This window comes from Anastrepha obliqua, chromosome 4 (assembly GCF_027943255.1).
Source record: "Anastrepha obliqua isolate idAnaObli1 chromosome 4, idAnaObli1_1.0, whole genome shotgun sequence".
NCBI classification, from domain to species: Eukaryota; Metazoa; Arthropoda; class Insecta; order Diptera; family Tephritidae; genus Anastrepha; species Anastrepha obliqua.
Genome location: NC_072895.1, coordinates 2,136,677 through 2,159,016, shown reverse-complemented (window position 1 = coordinate 2,159,016; position 22,340 = coordinate 2,136,677). Strand labels below are relative to the sequence as shown.

The 22,340-nt window shown below is 37.3% G+C and overlaps 1 protein-coding gene across 1 annotated transcript in view; it reads left to right on the top strand.

Annotated features, from left to right (window-relative positions):
• Window positions 1-19,053: 19,053 nt before the first annotated feature.
• Window positions 19,054-22,340, top strand: part of LOC129245980 (GTP-binding protein Di-Ras2) — a 175,000-nt gene continuing 171,713 nt past the window's right edge. The window contains exon 1 of the mRNA XM_054884453.1: window positions 19,054-19,305. Coding sequence (XP_054740428.1) covers window positions 19,141-19,305 — 165 coding nt within the window. The 5' untranslated portion in view covers window positions 19,054-19,140. The remainder of the gene's footprint in view (window positions 19,306-22,340) is intronic.

Sequence of the window (22,340 nt, the reverse complement as noted above, 5' to 3'; positions counted from 1 at the left end):
AATAAATCTAAAGGAGCCCAATCAGAAAAAAATGGCATGCAAGCGATGGTCATTTGGCTTCAATTCTTGTGCGAGCTGCAATATCCCTACGTGACATTTTCTACGTAGTCGAGGGACAAAAGCCAACAAGTTGAGAACTACGACCAATCGGCATTTCTTCTTCTTCAACAACTCGCTCTATGAGCTGCGAGATCAGATTTATCTACTTTTATTTTTTAAAGTAAACTTCTACAATAAAATTTTTCTAAAAGCGGTCGTCCCTCGGCAGGCAATGGCAAACTTCCGAGTGTATTTCTGCCATAAAAAGCTCCTCATACAAAAAATATCTGCCGTTCGGAATCGGCTTGAAACTGTAGGTCCCTCCATTTGTGGAACAACATTAAGATGCACACCACAAATAGGAGAAGGAGCTCGGCCAAACACCCAAAAAGGGTGTACGCGCCAATTATATACTATGGGCAAAAGGTAAGGTGAATTTATTTGTCAAACTTCGCGGGATTAAAATTTCGCTCTAGTTATTTTTTTCATGAGTTGGCAGCACTGTTAATAACATCTGGGCCAACTTTCATGTGAATGTCATTATCAGTAATATATTTACGCTTGTGTTTACCAAACGACCAAGAGTGCATTTTTCGATTTTTACAATGTCTGATTTGATTGAGCAGAGAAGTGCCATCAAATTTTGTTTGCGGAATGAAATTTCGGCTGCGGAAACGTTTAGCATGTTGCAGAAGGCATTTGGTGATTCGACCATGTCGCAGAAAAATGTTTATAAGTGGTACAAAGACTTCAAAGAGGGTCGAGAACGTGTTGATGACTTGGAGCGCTCCGGACGACCATCGACGTCAACAGATGACCAACACGTCAAATAAAGTGAAGGAGTTAGTGCTCAAAAATCGTCGGTTGACTGTCAAAGACCTTACTGATATGATCGGAATATCAGAAGGATCTGTGAAAACCATTTTGAAAGACCATTTGGGCCTACGAAAAGTCAAGTCTCGTTTGGTACCGAAAAGTCTCAATTTCTTGGAAAAAAGTCGTCGCGTTGATGTGTGTGAAACAATGCTTTCAGACTATCAGGACAAGCTCAAATGCATCATTACGGGAGATGAGACTTGGATGTATGCTTACGACCCTGAAACAACCGACCAATCAAGCGAATATCGTGCTAAAGGCGAGGCCAGACCGAAAAGAGCACGTCAAAGTCGTTGTGTGGTGCACTATGAATTCCTTCCACCTGGCCAAACTGTTAATAAGGAATATTATTTGAGTGTTATGCGTCGTTTACATGAAGCAGTTCGTCTAAAAAGACCAGAATTATGGACCAACAACTCTTGGTTTTTGCATCACGATAATGCACCGTCTCACACTGCACTCGTTCTTCGTGACCATTTCGCCAAAAATTCCACGCATATCGTTCCGCAACCACCGTATTCGCCTGATTTGGCTCCGTGTGACTTCTGGCTATTCCCAAAACTCAAGAGACCACTCCGGGGAATGCGTTTCGAGTCGATTGAGGAGATAAAAGCTGAATCGAAGAAGGTGCTGATGGCTATACCGGAAATGGACTATTTGGCATGTTTCGGGGATTGGAAAAATCGTTGGCATAAGTGTATTTCATCGAGAGGGGATTATTTTGAAGGGGATGAAATTGACTTACAAGAATAAATAAAGATTTTTCATTTTACAACCAAATTCACCTTACTTTTTGCCCACAGAGTATATGTAAACTTCTACAATTTGAAAGCGTTGTTCTGGCGTTTGCCATTCTCAGCTGTCAAACCATAGTTGCCAGATGATGCGATCAATTGTCTATTATGCGACTGTGGGAAAGAATTATCGAGGCTGTTAAAAAGCAACGTACCAAAAAGCCGAGGAGAATTTGGCTTCTATTAAGAGACGACACTGCTTTCGCGATATTTGACTTGTTAATATTAGGTATATATTGATTATATAGATTAGACTCTACTAGCTTATACGACTATACGTACGAGCTACTCCTCCTATTTCTGGTGTGCGTCTTCGTGTTATTCCACAAATGTCGGAAGCTACAGTTTTAGGCCAACTCTGGACGGCAATTATTTTTTATGAGGAGCTTTTTTCGTGGCAGAAATACATCCGGAGGTTTGCCATTGCCTGTCGAAGGGCAACTGCTATTAGAAATCCTTTTCTATAATTTTTGCTGTTTCATGCATGGACATTTGAACCTACACACTCCCGAATGGTAGTCACTTACCAACTTATTTGGCTACGGCAGCTACCAGCTCATATGCATTATCGATTTGGTAAACCGGCCATCGACTAGATAAACAATTTAAAAGAAGTATTCATGAAAGAAAGCCCGACATGTAGCTTAGAACTGAACTGAGTGTATCTGCAAAACATAGACTACAGTTTCATGTGATGCCTTGATTCCTTAGGAATGGATAACAAGTGAATCAGTGAAGGCTCGTATTAATGAAAATTACCAGCGCAGCTCAGATAATCCTCTCATCTTTCATTTTCTGCTCATCCAAAAATTCAATTAAGCTAATAGTAAACACATGTACGCTTATTAACACACACACATGCACTTTAGCACTTTATTTATGAACTTCTAATATAGCTGGAAACCACATGGCTTAATTTACATGTTAGTTAAGACCGAATCTTAAGTTAAACGACGTTATTAAATTAAGAGAAAGATTTCGAAAAACCATTTCTCTCATGAAAATATAAGTATACGCTTATATAGTAAACATACCCAATCATACATACACATGAGCTTGTAGTCAGAAATGTACATTTATATTCGCATGAAAATTTAAATAAAATCCTACATAAGCAAATATAATATTATCGAGAGCCCTCGCATGTATGTTATTTGCTCACTCTTAGACGAGTGCTTAGTTGCCTGTATTGTCGCCTGGTATAGCATTTATCTGGCTTTTTTCTTAAACTTATGCATATGCATGTGTGTTAGTGTACCCACATGAAAGTTAGATTTGTATTTCAAAAATAATATACCCTGCAAAAAATTACTTTAGTGCGTACTGAACTGATGCGCTTCTAGTGAATTTAGAATCATAACTAGTCCCCGTTTCTTCCACTTTTCTTACAAGCAACTGCTGAACTTTATATGGCCGTATCCCATTGCTCTCCGTTGAAGATTTCGTAAGATCTAAACCAGTGTTACGAGTACATTCAACAAATTATTGCAGAAAGCCTTTGGATCGATTCTAGCGACAAGTAAAAAATTTAATGAGTTAATTGTCCTCTGTTTTTTCAAATGATTACCCGCACCGCATTATAAATTTAATAACATCGATAAATTTACATATTTGCTAATGGTATATACAGGGTGGGCCATATAGCATTTGCTTTTTGTACCACCTATTTTTTGAGAATGGCAACACAAATGACATGTCAAATGTGTTCATAATTTACTTAAAGGTTTGACATTTACGAAATGGGACGCTATACGCTTGAACAAAATTGGGAAATATTGAAAACCTATTTCCAAAGTGGTGAGTCTTCTTCTTCTTTTCTAATTTTCACATCGGTGGCTACGCCAATAAGCAAAATTGTCGGATTTGGGGCTCAGAAAATCCACACGTTACTGTAGAGAAGCAAATGCATCCACAACGAGTCACTGTTTGGTGCGGTTTTTGGTCTGGCGGCATCATCGGGCCATTTTGATTCGACAATGAGCGACGAGCCGCGGTTACAGTAAATGGCGAGCGTTACCTTGACATGCTCAACGAGTTGTTTCCAAAAATTGAAGAGGATGACATGGACGACATTTGGTTTCAACAGGACGGAGCAACTTGTCACACTGCCAAAGTTACACTCGAATTTTTGGCCACCGTTTTTGAAAACCGAATAACCAGCCGAAATTCCGATATCAATTGGCCACCTCGGAGCTGTGAGCCCGTTGGACTATTTCTTGTGGGGAGCCGTTAAGGACAAATGCTATGCGAACCATCCAGAGACGATTGATGCTTTAAAACACGAAATCGAAGTTGCCATTCATGAAATTGGAGCCCAAACAATCGAAAATGTGCTTAAAAATTGGGTTGATCGAATGACCTACTGTAAAGCCAGTCGTGGCAGTCATTTGAACGATATTATTTTTCATTCATAAATGTCAATGTTAAGTCTTCAAAATAAAAAAAAAAAGTTTGAAAAAATATTGATTAGTTTTTTTTTATAGCAGATTCAAAAAGCAAATTTTACATGGCTTACCCTGTAATACAGTGAAAGCTCTTCGAACGGACACCTCTATTAGATGGGCATCCAAACTTTGAGCACACATTTCGAAACAAATTAGAAACATTTCGAAAAAATATAAATGTGCCAACTAAATACGAGCCCGAAGATGAATTGACGTTATCAGCGCTGGCTTCGTTATTTGAGTTATCAAAAATCCTTGGGAAATCTAACTCAAATTCTGATGTATTTATATCAATAGAATAATAATAAATCGACCGAAAAGCTAGATTTCGGGTTGGATTTTGTTGCTGATGAAAACATGGAAACTATTGACGATCGTAGTACTGGCACTGAGAATCTAATGAAATTATCTGAAACGAAACGGCTTTGAATTTAATTTCAAACTTAAAGCGCTTTTGCAGCGACGACTTTACTGCGTTCGAATTGTTGAAAAAGAGGGAAAGCCAAAGCCAATCTAATATATCTTGTTTTATGACTTCTTCTTCCTTATTCGCCTATTCCATTTACAGAATGTTAGCGATTGCAGCATTATAGTATTGTGGACATTTTTATAAATTTGTAAGTTCATAACTCTTAGTTTACTACATCACTATAATATTCACGCTTTCGTGCTGCTTATACGAGTTGCCCAATTGTCCGAAGCCCAGTCTGTTCCAGTCTATGTTCCTTAACCAAGACATTTGCGTCCTTCCTATGCCACGTCTGCCTTGCACAATGAGTTGCAAGAATTCGTATTTGAATCCGCACATAATATGCTCGAAATATATCGTTTTTCGACGCTTTCCTCATTAAGTATACGTAAAACTTCTGCGTTGCTAATCTTGTGTGTCCGAGATAGTTTAAACATTCTTGAATAGCACCACATTTCAAAGGCCTCCAACTTATTCACAGATGTAACTTTCAGTGCCCTAGATCCAGCTCTACACGGAAAACAGACCAAACATAGCATATAAGATACCGCAGCCGCAATTTTAAATTTAAGTTTCTGTTACAGAAAACCTTCTTGTCGTTGTAAAAGGCTGTTCTAGCTACTTCTATCCGACCGCGAATTGCTTTATCGCTTTACCAGCTGTCGTTAAGCCAACATCCCAAGTATTTGAAACATGAGAGTTTTTGAATTGAACTCCCATATTTAAATTTATATTCCGTTGTTGATTATTTTTGGAGGCAACCATGTGTTTTGTCTTCTGAGCATTAATGCGCACGCCATAATGGGACTTGTTCCACTGACAGCTTGTACCAGAGGTTGAACATCAGCTATGTTATCAGCCAGTATAGGGTATCATCAGCAAATCTTATCTTGTTAATGAATTCTCCATTTACTTTGATGCCCATATGGTTTGAAGTTACAGCTTCTTCATTGCATTGGGGATAAAATGCATCCCTGTTGCACTCTTTTTTTTTAATTTTAACATCATCGGACAGAACGTTTTCCAGTTTTACATTTACGGTTTGACTCCAAAACAAATTATTATTTCTTATTTCTTTTTCGTCAAAGCCTATTTTCCGCAGAATGCCAATCAAAGAAACGATGAAAATATAGAAATACTCGTAACATTGCTTAAAAAATTTTATGATTCTGGCAGGAAACCAAAAGAATGGCTACAATCAAGTTTTGTCCCTCTACAAAAAATCAAAACGCGCAAATGCGATGGCTACCGATTAATTAGTTTGATGTGTCATGGCCTAAAACTATTTTTTAAGGTGATTCAGAATGGTTTATTTTTTAAGTGTGAGCAGGTTATGGGACTTACGCAATTTTGTTTCAAACAAGCAATGAGGTCCAAAATTGTAAGGACGTTCAAAAAGATAAAGCAAGCTACCCTCCCTTTGAGCGGACAACAGTTGACTGACGCTGAGTGTCTGTCCAAGGGAGGTTTCACTGTATTTGCAATTCAAAAATGAGTAAGGAAATCAATAAAAAAATAAAAATAAATAAATAATTGGCGCGTACACTTCTGTTAGGTGTTTGGCCGAGCTCCTCCTCCTATTTGTGGTGTGCGTCTTGATGTTGTTCCACAAATGGAGGGACCTACAGTTTCAAGCCGACTCCGAACGGCAGATATTTTTATGAGGAGCTTTTTCATGGCAGAAATACACTCGGAGGTTTGCCGTTGCCTGCCGAGGGGCGACCGCTATTGGAAAAATGTTTTTATTAATTTTGCTTTCACCGAGATTCGAACCAACGACCTCTCTGTGAATTCCGAATGGTAATCACGCACCAACCCATTCGGCTACGGCGGCCGCCGTAAGGAAATCAATGCCATAAGATAATTGATTTTTTGAAATCCTACTCTTAATTTAATATGAGAAGCCATGCACTTTTTTTGAAGATTTTATTCAAATGTACACCACATCATCCCCCCTTGGAAGTTGTGGAAAAGAAAGGAGAAAATCAAAATATGATTCTCTTCCGTAACAAACACAAGCAATTTGAAATATGTGACTTAAAATAAATAAATATTTAAAATATACGTTCGGTTCAGTAAGATTAGGTTGGACTTGGCGGGTTCTGTAGAACGCACATGGATCAGAAATTGGTCCATAGTGATACCAAGCGTTTATATGGAGATTTTAAGAACTTTATACTTTGTCTTCAATACACAGTTTAGATAATTTAAGTAGGCTGCGAATTGTTTGATTTGCCACACTCGATAAGGTTGAAAATGATGCAGAGCCCAAGCAGTTTATTCGTGTTTCGCCAGTATACTTTACCATTCGTTAACCACAAAGTTTTAAACAAATAATAGGAAAATAGGGAGTTCTTACCTTTACTTTGAAGCCACATAAAACTGTTCATGACAAGAGTAGAGAAGTAGTTCGCAATTGGAAAAAGCGTATTCGTTCTGAACTAGAACTTTGTTTTACTAGTTCGGGTTCTCTCTGCTGCTTGCTTCGTATATGCTTTTACACACATGCACATGCATACACACGTAGATGCGTACATCTATTTGCTGAAACTGTCCCTTTGTGTTTATTTACACAGCTGTTTGCTTGGGTAGAAACTTCTGAGCACATGGGAGTGTTTTGGAATTATGTCTGTGGATGTAAGCACATGGCGGTGCGCATATTTGCATGCATGTTTGAGTTTGCTATTGCTGTGTGCTTATTCAATAGATATTTCCTTTTTGAAATTTTGCATTTCCGCTCGCTGATGGAATGAAGTTGCAAAAATACAAAATATTCTTAAATTTTCATTTATAATTCACTACAAAACTACCGTAATCGCATTTACATACATACATACGCATTAATGCTTTTGCAATAAGACGTTGATGCGAAAATGCATCTGAGTGCATAATAGTCACAACAAAAACAAAGTCCATAGAAATGTTGCACGTATGTATGCGTGTGTATGCATGAGCAGGCTTAATATCAATTCTTCGGTGGGAATTGGTCTACAGTGGATTTTTAAGCTACATAACAAACATTCATACATTCTTTTAATTCTGTAAGATTAGATATTGGAAATCAGTTTGGCAGGGGCATTAAGGGCTCCCTCCTATTTGGATGATGGTTTACAGAGTTTGGCCAATCCGCTATGGTGCAAAACAAAATTGGGAGAGCAACTTTGGCTACCACGTCACAGGGGATTTGGCAGCAGAATTCTGTCCGCTCGTTTCACACGTATTCACACGCTCGTCCAATCAGTCCTTGCTTAGACGGCAACGAAGCAACTTAAGATAAGAATGAGTTGAGTTGTATATTACCAACACAATCTAAGTTTTTTTTGTAAAACACCCGTTGTTATGACCTTGATGAGGGTCTGATATTGGCCACATCTTCTGGATTCTTTTCATCATGGATATACAGAGCGTTAGTTTATTCACTAAATTTCCGCATAATAATTCAAAATTTGAGCAATATTTTTTTTACTAACGGAATTTTGTTTGGAAGATAAGTTTAAGAAAAACTTGAATACTTCAGCCCAATCTTCACGGATTAAGACTTGTAAATATACTTAATTGAAAATGTGTTTTCTCATCACTTTCAATTTCTTCTTGGAAAATTAACCCTTTCTCGTGACACATTTTTTAAAACCCAGAAGAAGAAAGTGGAAGTGACAGTCGGTTTTTCAACCAACTCACTTAGAACGTTGCTGATCCTTTGTGATTACAAAAAACTAAGTTTACTTAAAAAAACTCGAAATTTCGAGGTATTTTAAATCGGTCCCGCTTACGTAAATTTTGAATAGCGATAATATGATAGCTTGTTACGTGCATTTTTGGTTTCGTCGATTCCGTTCAGGCATTTTTGATGTTAAGGAAAATGGCGATAATGTCGATAAAACCACAGAAATAATGAAATTGACCGGTATGTTAGTAGTCGTAGCATCACCCAGGAGCTAAAGATCAACCATGAACTTGTACAAACCAGTTGCGCAAAAATGTTACGCAAAAATAATGGATTTGGCGGAAATCTTAAAATATAATAAATTTTACAATTCTGGAGGAAAAACTGCAACTTTTTTGGTGAGGCACCTTAATTTAAATTAATATACATATTTGCATACACTTACACATACTACTTACGTGCTCTTGTATGTGTGCTCATATGCATGCAAACTCTGTTTGACTTGAAAGTTAATCGGTTTCATGCTCAGCCTTTACAAAAGCATTTTTACATAACATCTCCCTGGCAGCACTTTTCACATCGCATGCACATCTATGCTTACATACATACATATATGTAAATAAATAAAGAAATATCTATGCGCTTGTGTTACCAAAATAATAGAAAAAACTAAGTAAGCAATAAATGTAATGGTCTGCATAATAGTTTCTCGGAAATATATTGATTTTTTTTAATCAAATGGCATACAAACTAAATCTTTTTCCATTGTTAATCTCTTCCACGCTTGGTCTTTATTTCAAATTCTGTTCAAAATAATGTAAAAACATGAAAATATTTTCGTATGAATTCAAATTTGCTGTAGTATTTCTTATTTTTATTCGACAAAACAAAGAGTATTGCATTGTTTGTGTATGAACCATTACTTTCAATCGAAAAAACAATTTGAATCATTTGAAAACACAAAAATTTGCATAAATTCCATTACAAAATAAATAAGCTGAGAAGGCCTCCAGGAAAAATCAAAAACAAACGAGTATTATTGTGACAGAAATTTTAATTCTCCACATTAACCAACCGACATTTGCAATGATTATGACATTTCATGCTGCTTCACTTCCTCGAAGAATATTTTTCAATATTAAGTCGTGAAAATTACATTTTTGAATTGAAAAGAAACGAAAAGTAAAACTCTACTGCTTATTTCCTTAATAACGACTTGTCTTGTTAAATTATGAACTCCTCTTCCACTTTATTTAAGACTAGCAAACCCGGCCCCCTTCGCTGGGCACACTAAAATAGAATAGATATGGTTTAGAACAGAAAATATATGATTTTCATATTATTTATTTCTTTATTCTTTATTCAAGCGCTTTGGCATAAACAATACTTTTTGTTTTTCTATTTGTTTTTGAGTAAATATAAAATATAAATTGAAAATCAGGAAAAAATATTGTTTTTAAATGTCAAATCAACGCATATGAATAACTAAGAAACAATCGTCTTTTTTCCTGATCATCCATGAATTTTTCGTTTCAACTTATATGATTTATTAAGCATTGGAGCTTTTTTAACCATTATCCATTTATATTTATCAAAAAAAAAAAACGAAAAAAAATTGTTTTTTCCACGAACACATAATTTCATTCGGATTTCACATTAAATTCTCAAATTTCGTAAGAAATTATTCACTGTTCCAAAATCCACTCCAAAAAAAATTCACAAACAATTTCCTTACAATTTTTTCCTTATGGCATCCAAATCAGAAAGAAATATTGACACATTGTAACTCACACTGTCAATTTGACAGTTCAGTTCCGCCCCAAGCGTTAAAAAAGTAAGCGACATTATGGCTGGTTCAAAAGAACCCTGTACCCGTTGCCAGTGCTCCGAATTACAACCAAACTTTACGAAACCCATTTTCAATACTTACTTAACAATGTGCGTAAGTTTGGTTTAATTCGGTGCAAAGACACGGCGGGTCCACGTTTTGACATATATTTCGAGACCCTAGTCATCAATAGGTATGAAAATTACCCCGTATTAAAGCACTTATTAACAGCTTTCATTTGATATCCATATTGTAGAAACACATTCTAGGGTCCACGTTTTGGTCTCTATCTCGAGACCCTAGTCACGGAGCAGCATGAAAAATACTCTGGACTAAAGCATTCACCAACAGCTTCCATTTGATACCCATGTTGTACATACACATCTGAAGGTTACCCGGGTCCACGTTTTGACCTATATCTCGAGCCCTATTTCGAAATAAAATATAATCAATGTTACTCGTGGAGGATGTCGCTTTCGAATGGTGAAAGAATTTTTAAAATCGGTCCAGTAGTTTTTGAGCCTATTCATTACAAACAAACAAAGTTTTCCTCTTTATAATATTAGTATAGATTATATTTTCTTATTCACAACGAAATTTCTCTTAATGCTAGAAATATATCCATTACAATACACAATTCTTACAATTATACAAACAATTTTTTAGTAAGCAATTTAATACATATACACAATTCAATCATTTTGCGATTGAGACGTTCAGCACTCATGCCATCGTTTCGGTGGCCTTGGAACTACTGGCTATTGGTTTATTCTCCATTGCGATTCTGGCTATACGGTCAGGGGCCATTCTTTTTACATGTTTTTCGCACTCTTTCCGACGTCTTCGGCTTCATTTGCAGATGTCTTGAACATCACACAATGAACGGATCTCTTCGCTTCTGATATGATCAAGCCTTGTGCGCCCACAAACCGCTCTGAGCGTTTGCATTTCTGTGGTGGCAAGGGTACCCATGTTTTGCATGTACGTGTTTTGCTTTTAAAACTCATGTTCTTATTTCTCCACACTATATCTCTAAAGTACCCGGAAATTTGTGCTGATTTTGTTGCTTGCGCACCCTCCTGAAATACCTATGCAATGTTATTGTCGTACTCTAGTACTGAAAACTCATGACTTGCTCTATGCTTCGCTCGTACATGACCAGTTTACACCTCAACGGCCATGGCTTTTGTCTTGGTGTCGGAGATTTGCATTTTAAACTTAACTGCCGATTGCTCGAAAATATACAATAGTCCTTGCGCATTATCTTCCGTATCTGCTAAAATCGCAGCATCAAATGCATAACAGACAATCTTATTTTCGTTTGCGCCCATGTTATATCCATTTCCCGGCGCTTACATAGGAGATGATCTCATCCTTAATAATATTATATTAAATAGAACTGGGCTTAAACTGTTACCCTTCCTGATGCCTGTAGGTATAGGGATTTTTGTTGATTTTTCATTATTTGTACTTATGAAGGTACTATTATTTTTGTTGATATCCTTAACAAGTTGTACTATTCTGTTATAAATGTTTCGTTTTCTTAAGTGGTTAAGGACATCTGGTACCCGTATTTTGTTAAATGCTTTCGTCAAGTCTATAAACACTCATGTATGTATAGAGGTTTATTGTATTCGATTGCTTATTCAGCTAACTGTCCTATGATAAACACGGCATCAGTTGTTGATCGGTTTTGTCGGAATCCCTGAACTCATTCGTCAACAACAAATTAACACTACAGGCAGGTTTACTGTCACTTCTTATATACCTATCTCTACGGCATCCATCAAAGTGAAGGGTGATTAAAAAAACACACTTTCTTTGAGACACCGATTTATTCAAGTTAACTCCAAACTGCACAACATTTTCCCTCAAGTTTGAATAAACTATCAAGAAATAAAAAGTTCCTTTAAAAATATCATGGAAGTAAAAACAAAAATACTAACGGGTAGTCTTTTATTCAGTACATTTTTACAAATACCTATATTCCGCTTTCCCTTTTCATTTTCCGCGTACCATTTTTTTGCTGCATGTGCAGGTCATAGGCCTGGCGCTTAGGAAGGGAACTTTTATTCTCCGCTTACTTTTTTATACAGTAAGGATGATGGTGCGTGCGATGGTTGATCATTCGGAATTCAGAGAGAACGTAGGTTCGAATCTCAGCGAAACACCAAAATTAAGAAAATTTTTTTTCTAATAGCGATCGCCCCTCGGCAGCCAATGGCAAACCCCCGAGTGTATTTCTGCCATAACAAAGCTCCTCATAAAAAAAATATCTGCCCTTCGGAGTCGGCTTGAAACTATAGGTCCCTCCATTTGTGGAACAACGCCACAAATAGGAGGAGGAGCTCGGCCAAACACCCAAAAAGGGTGTACGCGCCAATATGAACGAGAATTTATCAATAAAACGGTCCGCGGATGACATTCCGCGATGGAAATTCAAGTTGAACAAAGAATTTGTTTGAAATTTTGTTATTCCAACAAAATTTCGGCTTCAGACGCCTTAAAAATGTTGCAGACAACCTATGGGGACTCTGCTCTATCGCGTGCACGTGTTTTCCAGTGGTACAAATCGTTCAAAGAGGGCCGTACATCGGTTGAAAACTTGCCTCATGCACGTCGTCCAGCAACATCATTAAACGACGAAAACATCGGAAAAGTAAAGGAAATTGTGCTTGAAAATCGCACAAATCGCAAAATCGGTTAACGCTGAATATTATTTAGACGTTTTAAAGCGTTTGCGCGAGAACATTCGTCTTAAAAGGAAGGAATTGTGGGACAACAAGTGACGGTTCTTGCATCACGATAATGCACCAGCTCACACATCACGTCTTGTTCGTGATTATTTGAACAAAAATAATGTTAATATCGTTCCGCAAGCACCGTATTCGCCTGATATGGCTCCATGTGACTTTTTCCTGTTTCCCAAGCTCAAGTTGCCGCTCCGTGGAAAACATTTTGAGACAATTGAAGTCATAAAAGAGAATTCGAAGAAGGAACTGAAATCCATACCGAAATCGGCCTTCCAGAAATGCTATGATGATTGGAAAAAACGTCGGCATATGTGTATCGCCTCCAATGATGATTACTTTGAAGGAGATAAAATAAAAATTGAACAATAATTAATCGTTTGTGTTTTATTAAATCAGTCTCGTTCATATTTGAGCAGAAGTATATACATATACATATATGTAAGGATGAATGATGATTTATACTTATATAGATCTGGGGTCGTCTTATCTTTTTTTCATTCGGTTTTCAAGATATTTCATGGCAAATTTGAAATCCGTAAATGTAGTGTTAATACTTAATGTGGTCACAACCTTAACCGCTTAGTGAGTATAAGGTCGACATACTGACTAATTTGTAGCCAGGAGCCCAATCCAGCTAACGCATCTGCCTTACAGTTACCTTTAATGTTTCTATGTTTCGTCCAGGCACCCAGAGTAGATGAATAGAAAGGCTGTGCAAGTATTTTTAATAATTTTTAACACTAGTTTACTGTCTAGACGAGTGTTTACAAGATAGGAGCGATTTCAGAGCTGTCTGACTATCGGAGTAAATGAAGATTTCTTTAACTGTGACGCTTTTATTTAGCACTAAAGCCTTTCTGAGAGTGCCAAGATTTCGGCTTCGAATACGCTGCAATGATCAGGCCAGCGAAATGATATATGTATGTATGTATATATTCATCGCCTTCCATTCTATTATTGAGTTTTGAGCCATCAGTATGTACACATATTGACCACGCTTTAATTATTTATTTTACCATTTCGCCAGTCCTCTCTGGATGGGAAATAGATTGTGTATTCACCGAGTGGAAATTTACTTTGAAAAAAGAGCATATCCGCTCGCTAAGTTCATAGAACGAAATATTGAAGAGGACGCCGAAATGTCGATTCGTCGTCGTTCTCAATATGCTGGCCTTTGTCCTTCGACTACGTGTGTCAGTAGTCAAGTATTGACAAAGTAGTCAAAAATTGACAGATTGAATGGGCCAAGTAAATCGTAGCCGCGGCGGACATATGCCAGATATGATATTCCAAAATAAATCCCATGAAATTATCTACCAGATTATAATAAAAAAAATTCATTCCAACAATATTTCTGTTTTATATTATCATTTTAAGTTCTAAAACCCGATAGAATGTTTTTGATTAAGAAAAAATAATCAAGAGGCAACTTTGCTTCAAATTTTCCTATTTAATTCATATATGGACTTACATACATATGGTGTATGTTTAAAGTATCCGTGATTTAGCAAATAAAGTGACAGCGTAAACTTTTCGCAGAGGGATTGTTTGCAAATCTGCGATTACACATTATGAGTAGACTCAGTGACAGCACTCTACAAATTTCTAATGTGCGTGATGCCATTTTTGAAAGTTTAGGGAAGAGCCACACCTACTACGGATACAGTGATAATATATGGGTAAAGTACTTCAATATTGGAGGAAACTTATACAAATGTTTTTGTATTTACAAAGGTCAAGTGGCATTCAATATGGGTGAAATTTGAGACATTTTGCTAAAAAGTAAAGTAAAATACGGTTTTTTATTTCCAATTGAGATGTCTTCACAGGAGAGCCTTCTTTTCACAATGCAAAGCGATCAAAGCAACTGAACTCTTCATATATATATACATACGTACATACATACATACATTGCCTTCGAAAAAATTTAGTTACACCGGTATGCATATCTCATCATATTTGCATCCCCGCAAGCCAATTCATTAAATTGATTAAAAATAAATATTTACAGATATGATAGAGCAATACAGACTATAGCTCAGGGCGAAGAGTTGGAAAACAGTCAATTATTTGGTAGTCTGTATGTGTTGATGTTAGGTTGTGTGGCGAAAGGAGAGTATGGAGAATTGCAAGTAGATTCCCAGTTATCTTATTTGCACAAATACATACATACACGCACACAAACACATAGCTAGATAAGTAAGTAAGTATTTACAACCGCGCTATTATGTCGGGTTATGTATTTACATAATTATTTATGGATATGTATCTGCGGCCGTCCTAACCGAGTGGAACCGTGGGAGGCTACTATTGGGTTGGTGCTGGGTTCAATGTTCTTAATAACGATAGTTCATCTGCAATAATTTTATGTGTCTTCAAATGACGTAGATACCTAGATTTCCTTCCATTGTTTTGGGTGCCTTCCGATGCACGTCTTCCGTTTGGTTTAGGATCACTCGCCATTCTTATTTTTCGATCACGGTGTGACCTGGTTATATGGTCATTTCAAGCTTCTTTTTCTAGTTCTTAAAAGTTAACAATGTAGCTTTCGTGTTTTGTGACTAGTTTTTCCTGCGATGGATAATAAAATTCGCATTTCTGTAGTGCTTTGCTTTTGTTTTATTTTTGAGTTTTAAGCTCTCTCCTCTGCTTCATACGTCAAAATTGATCTTAGCACAGATCCCGTTCTTATTCCTCAAGGACTTATTCCTCCATATAACGTTTATAAGGCAACCTGATACCTTGCTGGTATGGAGTCTCTTTAATTATTGTTGTATTATCTGGAATCCCTACTATCAAACTTACTCCAACAGATTGGAGAGAGTGCAAGCATAAACTTCACTTGCGGAACGGGATCGAAATATTTGGCAACACGTAAGCTTTTGGGCGTGCAAAGTCCACATAGCAAGTCTACAAGCCTACATACCTTAAGAAGTTCAGCCATCTCTTGGGCTTTGTGATCATACTGGAATTTTATGCCACTATTTTCATGATTGCTGCATTTCTGTTTTCCAGAAACGATTTTAAGTTGATACAATTTACACGGACTTTTCTAATAGCCTAGACAGACGGCGGCGTTAATTGGGATTACCGGCGCAGTTAGTTCTGATTAAAATTGTAGTGTTGTTACGCGGATTAGTAATCAGCTGATTTGCTTATTCGATAGTTTTGTCATTAAAATATGGACCGCAGGCGTTTAGCTGCTGTGATACTAAAAACAATTATTTATTTAAAAAAATCTTAAATTGCAATTTGTCAAACTCCTCCGAAATATCAAAATAATTATTGCACCCAATCTTTGTTGTTCTTCTCTTTCAAAGTTTCATTATTTTTCATTCACAGTAGATATTAACTGTCATTTTTCGGCAATGTTGCCATCGAAGATTTCCCTAATCCGCATAAATTATGAGAATTAAATCTAGTTGTCAATCCGCATAGTTGCACTTAATTCCTTATATTATCCATAATTCCGAATTAAGTCGTTAATCCCGATTAATGTCAACGTCTGTCTAAGCTATAAAGCGTTTGACAAAGTATCCCACCGAATACTATTGTCGAAGGTTGGGCTAAGGGGGAGTCTCTCCATATTTTTGTCGTTGGCAATGCATTGTAGCCATTGATATTGCAATACCCCATGCATTTATTGCCTCCTCTGGTGTCCCTCAGGGAAGTATTCTAGGACCCATCCTATTTCTTCTCTTTATTAATGATTTTGGTTCATGCTTTTCATTTGTGTTCTTTGCTGATGATCTCCAACTATCCGGGGTTATTAAGAGAGCTCGTGACTCTGAAAAGTTGCAATCCGACTTACACAATGTTCAGAATTGATGCTATTTAAATCGTTTGTCGATAAACCTAGCAAAAGCATTCACGAAAAATTTGCTAAATTGACCAACAGGGATTAAAGACTTGGGAGTTATTTTCAACTCTAAGATGAGTTTAACTTGCCACGTTAACCATGTCATAAGCCGGTCATATCCGACATGCCAAAACACTGCTATTAGGACTGCCACGGTAGCCTGCTTATGCCCCCTACAACACCTTCATAATGAGGCACAGATGCTCCCACGCAAGGACCACTACAAACTGCTCAACAAACAGTTTCTATTTGGGTGCTTCCGTAGGTTTCAGATTGAGCCGCCTCCCAGGTACGTCAGAAGGCATCTCTTTAACTATTCCCACGAGATCCAGGACAAAAGTAACCGACAACTACTGGAGCGGACGGTGTTTAGACATACGCTCAATGACATTCAACGGGAGACACTTACCTCCTTCCTAACCTCCTGACCCCTGAATGCCGTAAACGGAGCCCAACCACCACCCACAGCAGATGAAGAGCTCCAGCTACCCCGAGAGATCCGCGCAACTTTGGCACAATTGTGTTCGGCACATTGTAGCAGACTTAACTCCTACCTATCCAGAATTGACCCTTCATACCCAACATATGTTCAGTATGTGAAGGCACTCCGCAAGATACTAACCACCTATTCACATGTCACATCGAACCTACTCACCTAAGACCCCTTTCCCTCTGAAACCAATTTGTCGAAACAGCAAGTTTCCTGGGTCTACCGTTAGATGAGCTAGGCGAAGACCACCGGTAACTACATTGCACTGACAGGGATTAGTAAGCTGCTACAACAGCAACGGTCATATTCGATGCCAGCATTCGTACGTCGAAATCGCTCTGGATTTACTAACCCACACACTCTCAAAACATTGAATGGGGGTTTTGTTTGGTCGAGAGTATGCCGCTGTTATTTGCAGACCGTACCAAATACTTCTTGAGAGAGCGTTTCGCATTCGGATTTTCAAACTTTTCAGAACCTTTATCAACATACCGCGCTCGATGTTTATTGATTCACTTAAAAACACTTAACAGCAGAAGATCTATTCTGTTGTGTTATTTTATTGTTGGTATCATTACTGGAACTATTGATTGTCCTTCCCTTCTGAGTAAAATTTAATTTAAGGTTCCTAATAAGGATCTTCGACAGTACGAAACCTTGAAAATTGGCTTCCCGGGAATTAACTACGGGGTAATGCTCCGATTTCTAGGGCCTATGCGTATTTAGATTTGTTTTTCAATTCTGCTAGTGCTGATTTTACATGGCCATATGGCATCTTAGTCAGCCATCGTTAGTCGTTTTTTTTTTCTTAGTAATTATTAAACTATAGTACTTTAACTTCACATAGTTTGTAAGAATGAAAAAAAATATATATTGTATATATGTATATATGTACGTATCATTCTCCACAAAGTATTCTACTATCTCACTAATTACTAATACTCGCCTAATTACTTTTTCAGCTAATCTCTCCTCAATCTTCGGAGTCATAATGGATTGACTTTTAATTAAATAAACACCCTTCGAATACGCAAAATTTAAATAAATTCTCAAATGGCTAACTGAAAGCAGATTTGTGATTAATAAAATACGTAACTAAATGAGCCCATGAATCAAATAAATAATAAACCACTTAGTGAAGAAAACTACTCGAAATCCACGCTCCGATAGCGGAAAAGTGTAGAATTAATTGGCAACACGCACACAAAGAAGAAAATCGCATAATACCAGCGTTACGTACGGACGCGGAGCGTTAAAGCAATAACGGAAACGGAAACACAAACGCAAACGGATGCAAACTAATAATTAAATTTACTCATTTTACACTTATTTCCTGCTGCTGTAGTTGTTGTATTTGTTGTAGTCGTAATTAAATTAAGCAGGAAGTAATGGAAAAGTGTTAGATATAAATTACGAGTGCCAGATAGCTACATATAATGTTCTCATGTAAATATGTATGTGTATATGCAGCTGCCTGTGTATGTGTGTGGCGCGTGTAAGCACATGAAGCACATTAAAAGCAATCGCGCGTTGATGGATTAGCTGAAATTGAATGAAGACTAAAAGAAAAAAATATTTCATATATTAATTCAATAGTGCGAAATTAATTTAAAGCAGCTGTAACTTTCTATACACCGCATAGAAACTCTAAAGAGCCTAAAATCCGCATGCTAACAAATCTGCACTTAAACATCTTATTCGAAGTATCGCCACAGCATTGCAAAAATTAGTATTAAAAAATCTCAACCCATGCGGTAATTAATCGATCGCCGTTAACCAAAGGTTCATAAAAACATCAAACGCAAAAAGCTTTTAAGCTCTGTCATTATCAGTCACTTTAGCGTCAGCCAGTCATCAAATAGCAGCAACCTCTGGTCAGCTGCAATCCGTTGTAGCATTTGCTGGTCATCTGCTGTTATTCAAGATGGCTGATTTGGAACGCATAAGGCTGGTTATTCTAGGCGGTGCGGGTGTTGGCAAAAGTTCGATTATCAAACGTTTTCTCTTCAAAACCTACACAGACAAGTATCGCGCAACGGTGGAGGATCTCTTCAATCGCGAATATGATTTGGGCGGTGTTACCCTAAAGGTGAGTATCATCAAGTTCTATCCAAATAATATATACTCGTAAACTACCTATACTCATAGAAAAAGCGCAAATGGCTTTGATATACGAATTTTACTGAAGTGCTAAAAAATATTAAAAACTAGCAAACCCGCGAACTCCGTTTCGCCACCAGATGGCTTCGTTTTTTGTAACATTTCGTTTAGGGATTAAAAGATGAAAAAAACTTATTTTTTTTGTTTTATATTTGAAAAGGAAAAATTATATTTCATTTATCCGTTTCATTGAAGTGCTTTTGGTAAACCACATTGTTTGTTCTTTGGTATGACGTTAACACAAACAAAGCGGATGGTTTTCCAACTCGGGAACTCACAACGTATAGCTGCCCCTGTGAAAAGACTGATTTTTTAATATCATAATAACTGAACCAACTTTGAGTTGCAAGTTATATGGTGCAAATCCTGGTAATTCCAGAGAGTTCAAAAACCCCGTTGAATAATTCACTACATCATGGGGATTTGTATGTCACCTAATCGCCATCGAATGGTGAATGATGAAATTCAGTGCGTGTAAATCATTATTCTTTGCGGCGAGAATTGCTCGTTGACTTAACCAAGCATAATTCTGATAACTTTCACTAATGTTTGGAAAAACATTTTCAATAAGAACTAATTGAGAGTCTACAAATCAGCATAAGTCGTTGGTAAGAGTAATTAATCCAGCTGTCGCATCATCTGGGACTTTCCCATTTACAACAGCTAACAATTGTTTGAAAAATTGTGGAGCACTTTGTTCATTTTGAAATTGAACTCTCATATTAGTGGTTAGCGATAATGTTTTTACGTTATTCCACAAAGTTGATGCCTTCAGGCAAGCATTCAATTCATCTGCAGGCGTTCCACGGGAAATTACTGGCAACGTCTGCCTGAAATCGTCTGCCAACAATATGATCAAGCCGCCAAAGGTAAGAAGTTAGGTGCTTCAAGTGATTTCTGCAATGCAAACGCTAGAATGCAAGCAGTAATCAGTGTTGCAATCATATCGAAACGCTGCTCGATTCAAATCAGCACTTGATAACGACGATTTCGCATTGCCAACCGAACCGTTTCACGGGCTGCCTCGCTTTGCTCTTGTAATTGAGAAGCACGAAGTCGACCCATACTAACACGGCGCTCTTCACGGGCAATTCCTTGTGCTTCTTCAGTCGTTTCATTCGCAATGTTTCGTATCTTTCTTGCATTACGGCTTTGCCGTGAAAAATTCGATCGTCTTGGTCGCGGCATTGATAATGATGATTCAAAGAGAATACAAATTATTGTGATTATATATTATATTTCTGACAAAATTTATATTATCAAAGTTTCTACTTAACCATAGACAAAATTACGTTTAGCTGTCATTTGCGTTTTGTTACTCCATATCAGATGCGTTTTTTTTATATCACATTTTATCCGGAAACGCGTTCGAATGGGATAAAAAGTATCCTATGTCCGTCCCCTGGTTCTAAGCTACCGCTCCACCAATTTTCAGCCAAATCGGTTCAGCCGTTCTCGAGCTATAAATAGTGTAAGTAACATGACTTTCTTTTATATATAATATATAAATTATGCATAAAACTTTAAATTGTTAGCTAATTGTATGGAATTTGAACATGAAAGAACCTATTCACAGTAGTAACTAAGTATTTTTTATGATGCTTTCGAAGCTTTTGAAATTCTATCCTTAGTTTTGCTGCTTACGGCTTTACCTTCAATCTTGTATTTGGCATTAACTGCATTAATTGGCGAGCAAAAAAGCAAACATTTTCAGATTTCGGTGGCTCCGCTTAAAGAGAATGGAAGGAGTATAGCGGATAGCGTCAGATTATCAGAAACTTAATTGTTCTGTTCTGCAAACAAATTTGAAACTGGAGGTTTTAAACTACTCTAAGTAAACTCTAGTTTTTCGATCAAAATTCTCTTTGCCTTTCCTACAGCAAATTAATGAAATCTCATACAAAGTTTGCTACCACTTGGAGCTCATCAAATGAATTTGATGAAAAACAACAACAAAAAACGAACAGCAGGATCTCACACGAGAACAGTGGTCGAAAAACTACACTACTCTCTAGGATTCTTTAAATAGAAATACTCAACCACTTCCCATAAGGAAGAAATTAACATGTTTTTTGGAAGCAATTAAAAAAAATGTCTGCCAAATTTAGGTTTTTAATACAGCGTGGGCCATATAGCGTTTGCTTTTTGAACCACCTATTTTTTTGAGAATGGCAACACAAATGACATGTCAAATGTGTTCATAATTTACTTAAAGGTTTGACATTTACGAAATGGGACGCTATACGCTTGAACAAAATTGGGAAATATTGAAAACTTATTTCCAAAGTGGTGAGTCTTCTTCTTCTTTTCTAATTTTCACATCGGTGGCTGCGTCAATAAGCAAAATTGTCGGATTTGGGGCTCAGAAAATCCACACGTTACTGTAGAGAAGCAAATGCATCCACAACGAGTCACTGTTTGGTGCGGTTTTTGGTCTGGCGGCATCATCGGGCCATTTTGATTCGAAAATGAGCGAGGAGCCGCGGTTACAGTAAATGGCGAGCGTTACCGTGACATGCTCAACGAGTTGTTTCCAAAAATTGAAGAGGATGACATGGACGACATTTGGTTTCAACAGGACGGTGCAACTTGTCACACTGCCAAAGTTACACTCGAACTTTTGGCTACCGTTTTTGAAAACCGAATAATCAGCCGAAATTCCGATATCAATTGGCCGCCTCGGAGCTGTGATTTAAGCCGGGGAGCCGTTAAGGGCAAATGCTATGCGAACCATCCAGAGACGATTGATGCTTTAAAACACGAAACCGAAGTTGCCATTCATGAAATTGGAGCCCAAACAATCGAAAATGTGCTTAAAAATTGGGTTGATCGTATGGCCTACTGTAAAGCCAGTCGTGGCAGTCATTTGAATGATATTATTTTTCATTCATAAATGACAATGTTCAATCTTCAAAATAAAAAAAAAAATTTGAACAAATATTGATTTTTTTTTTTATAGCCGAT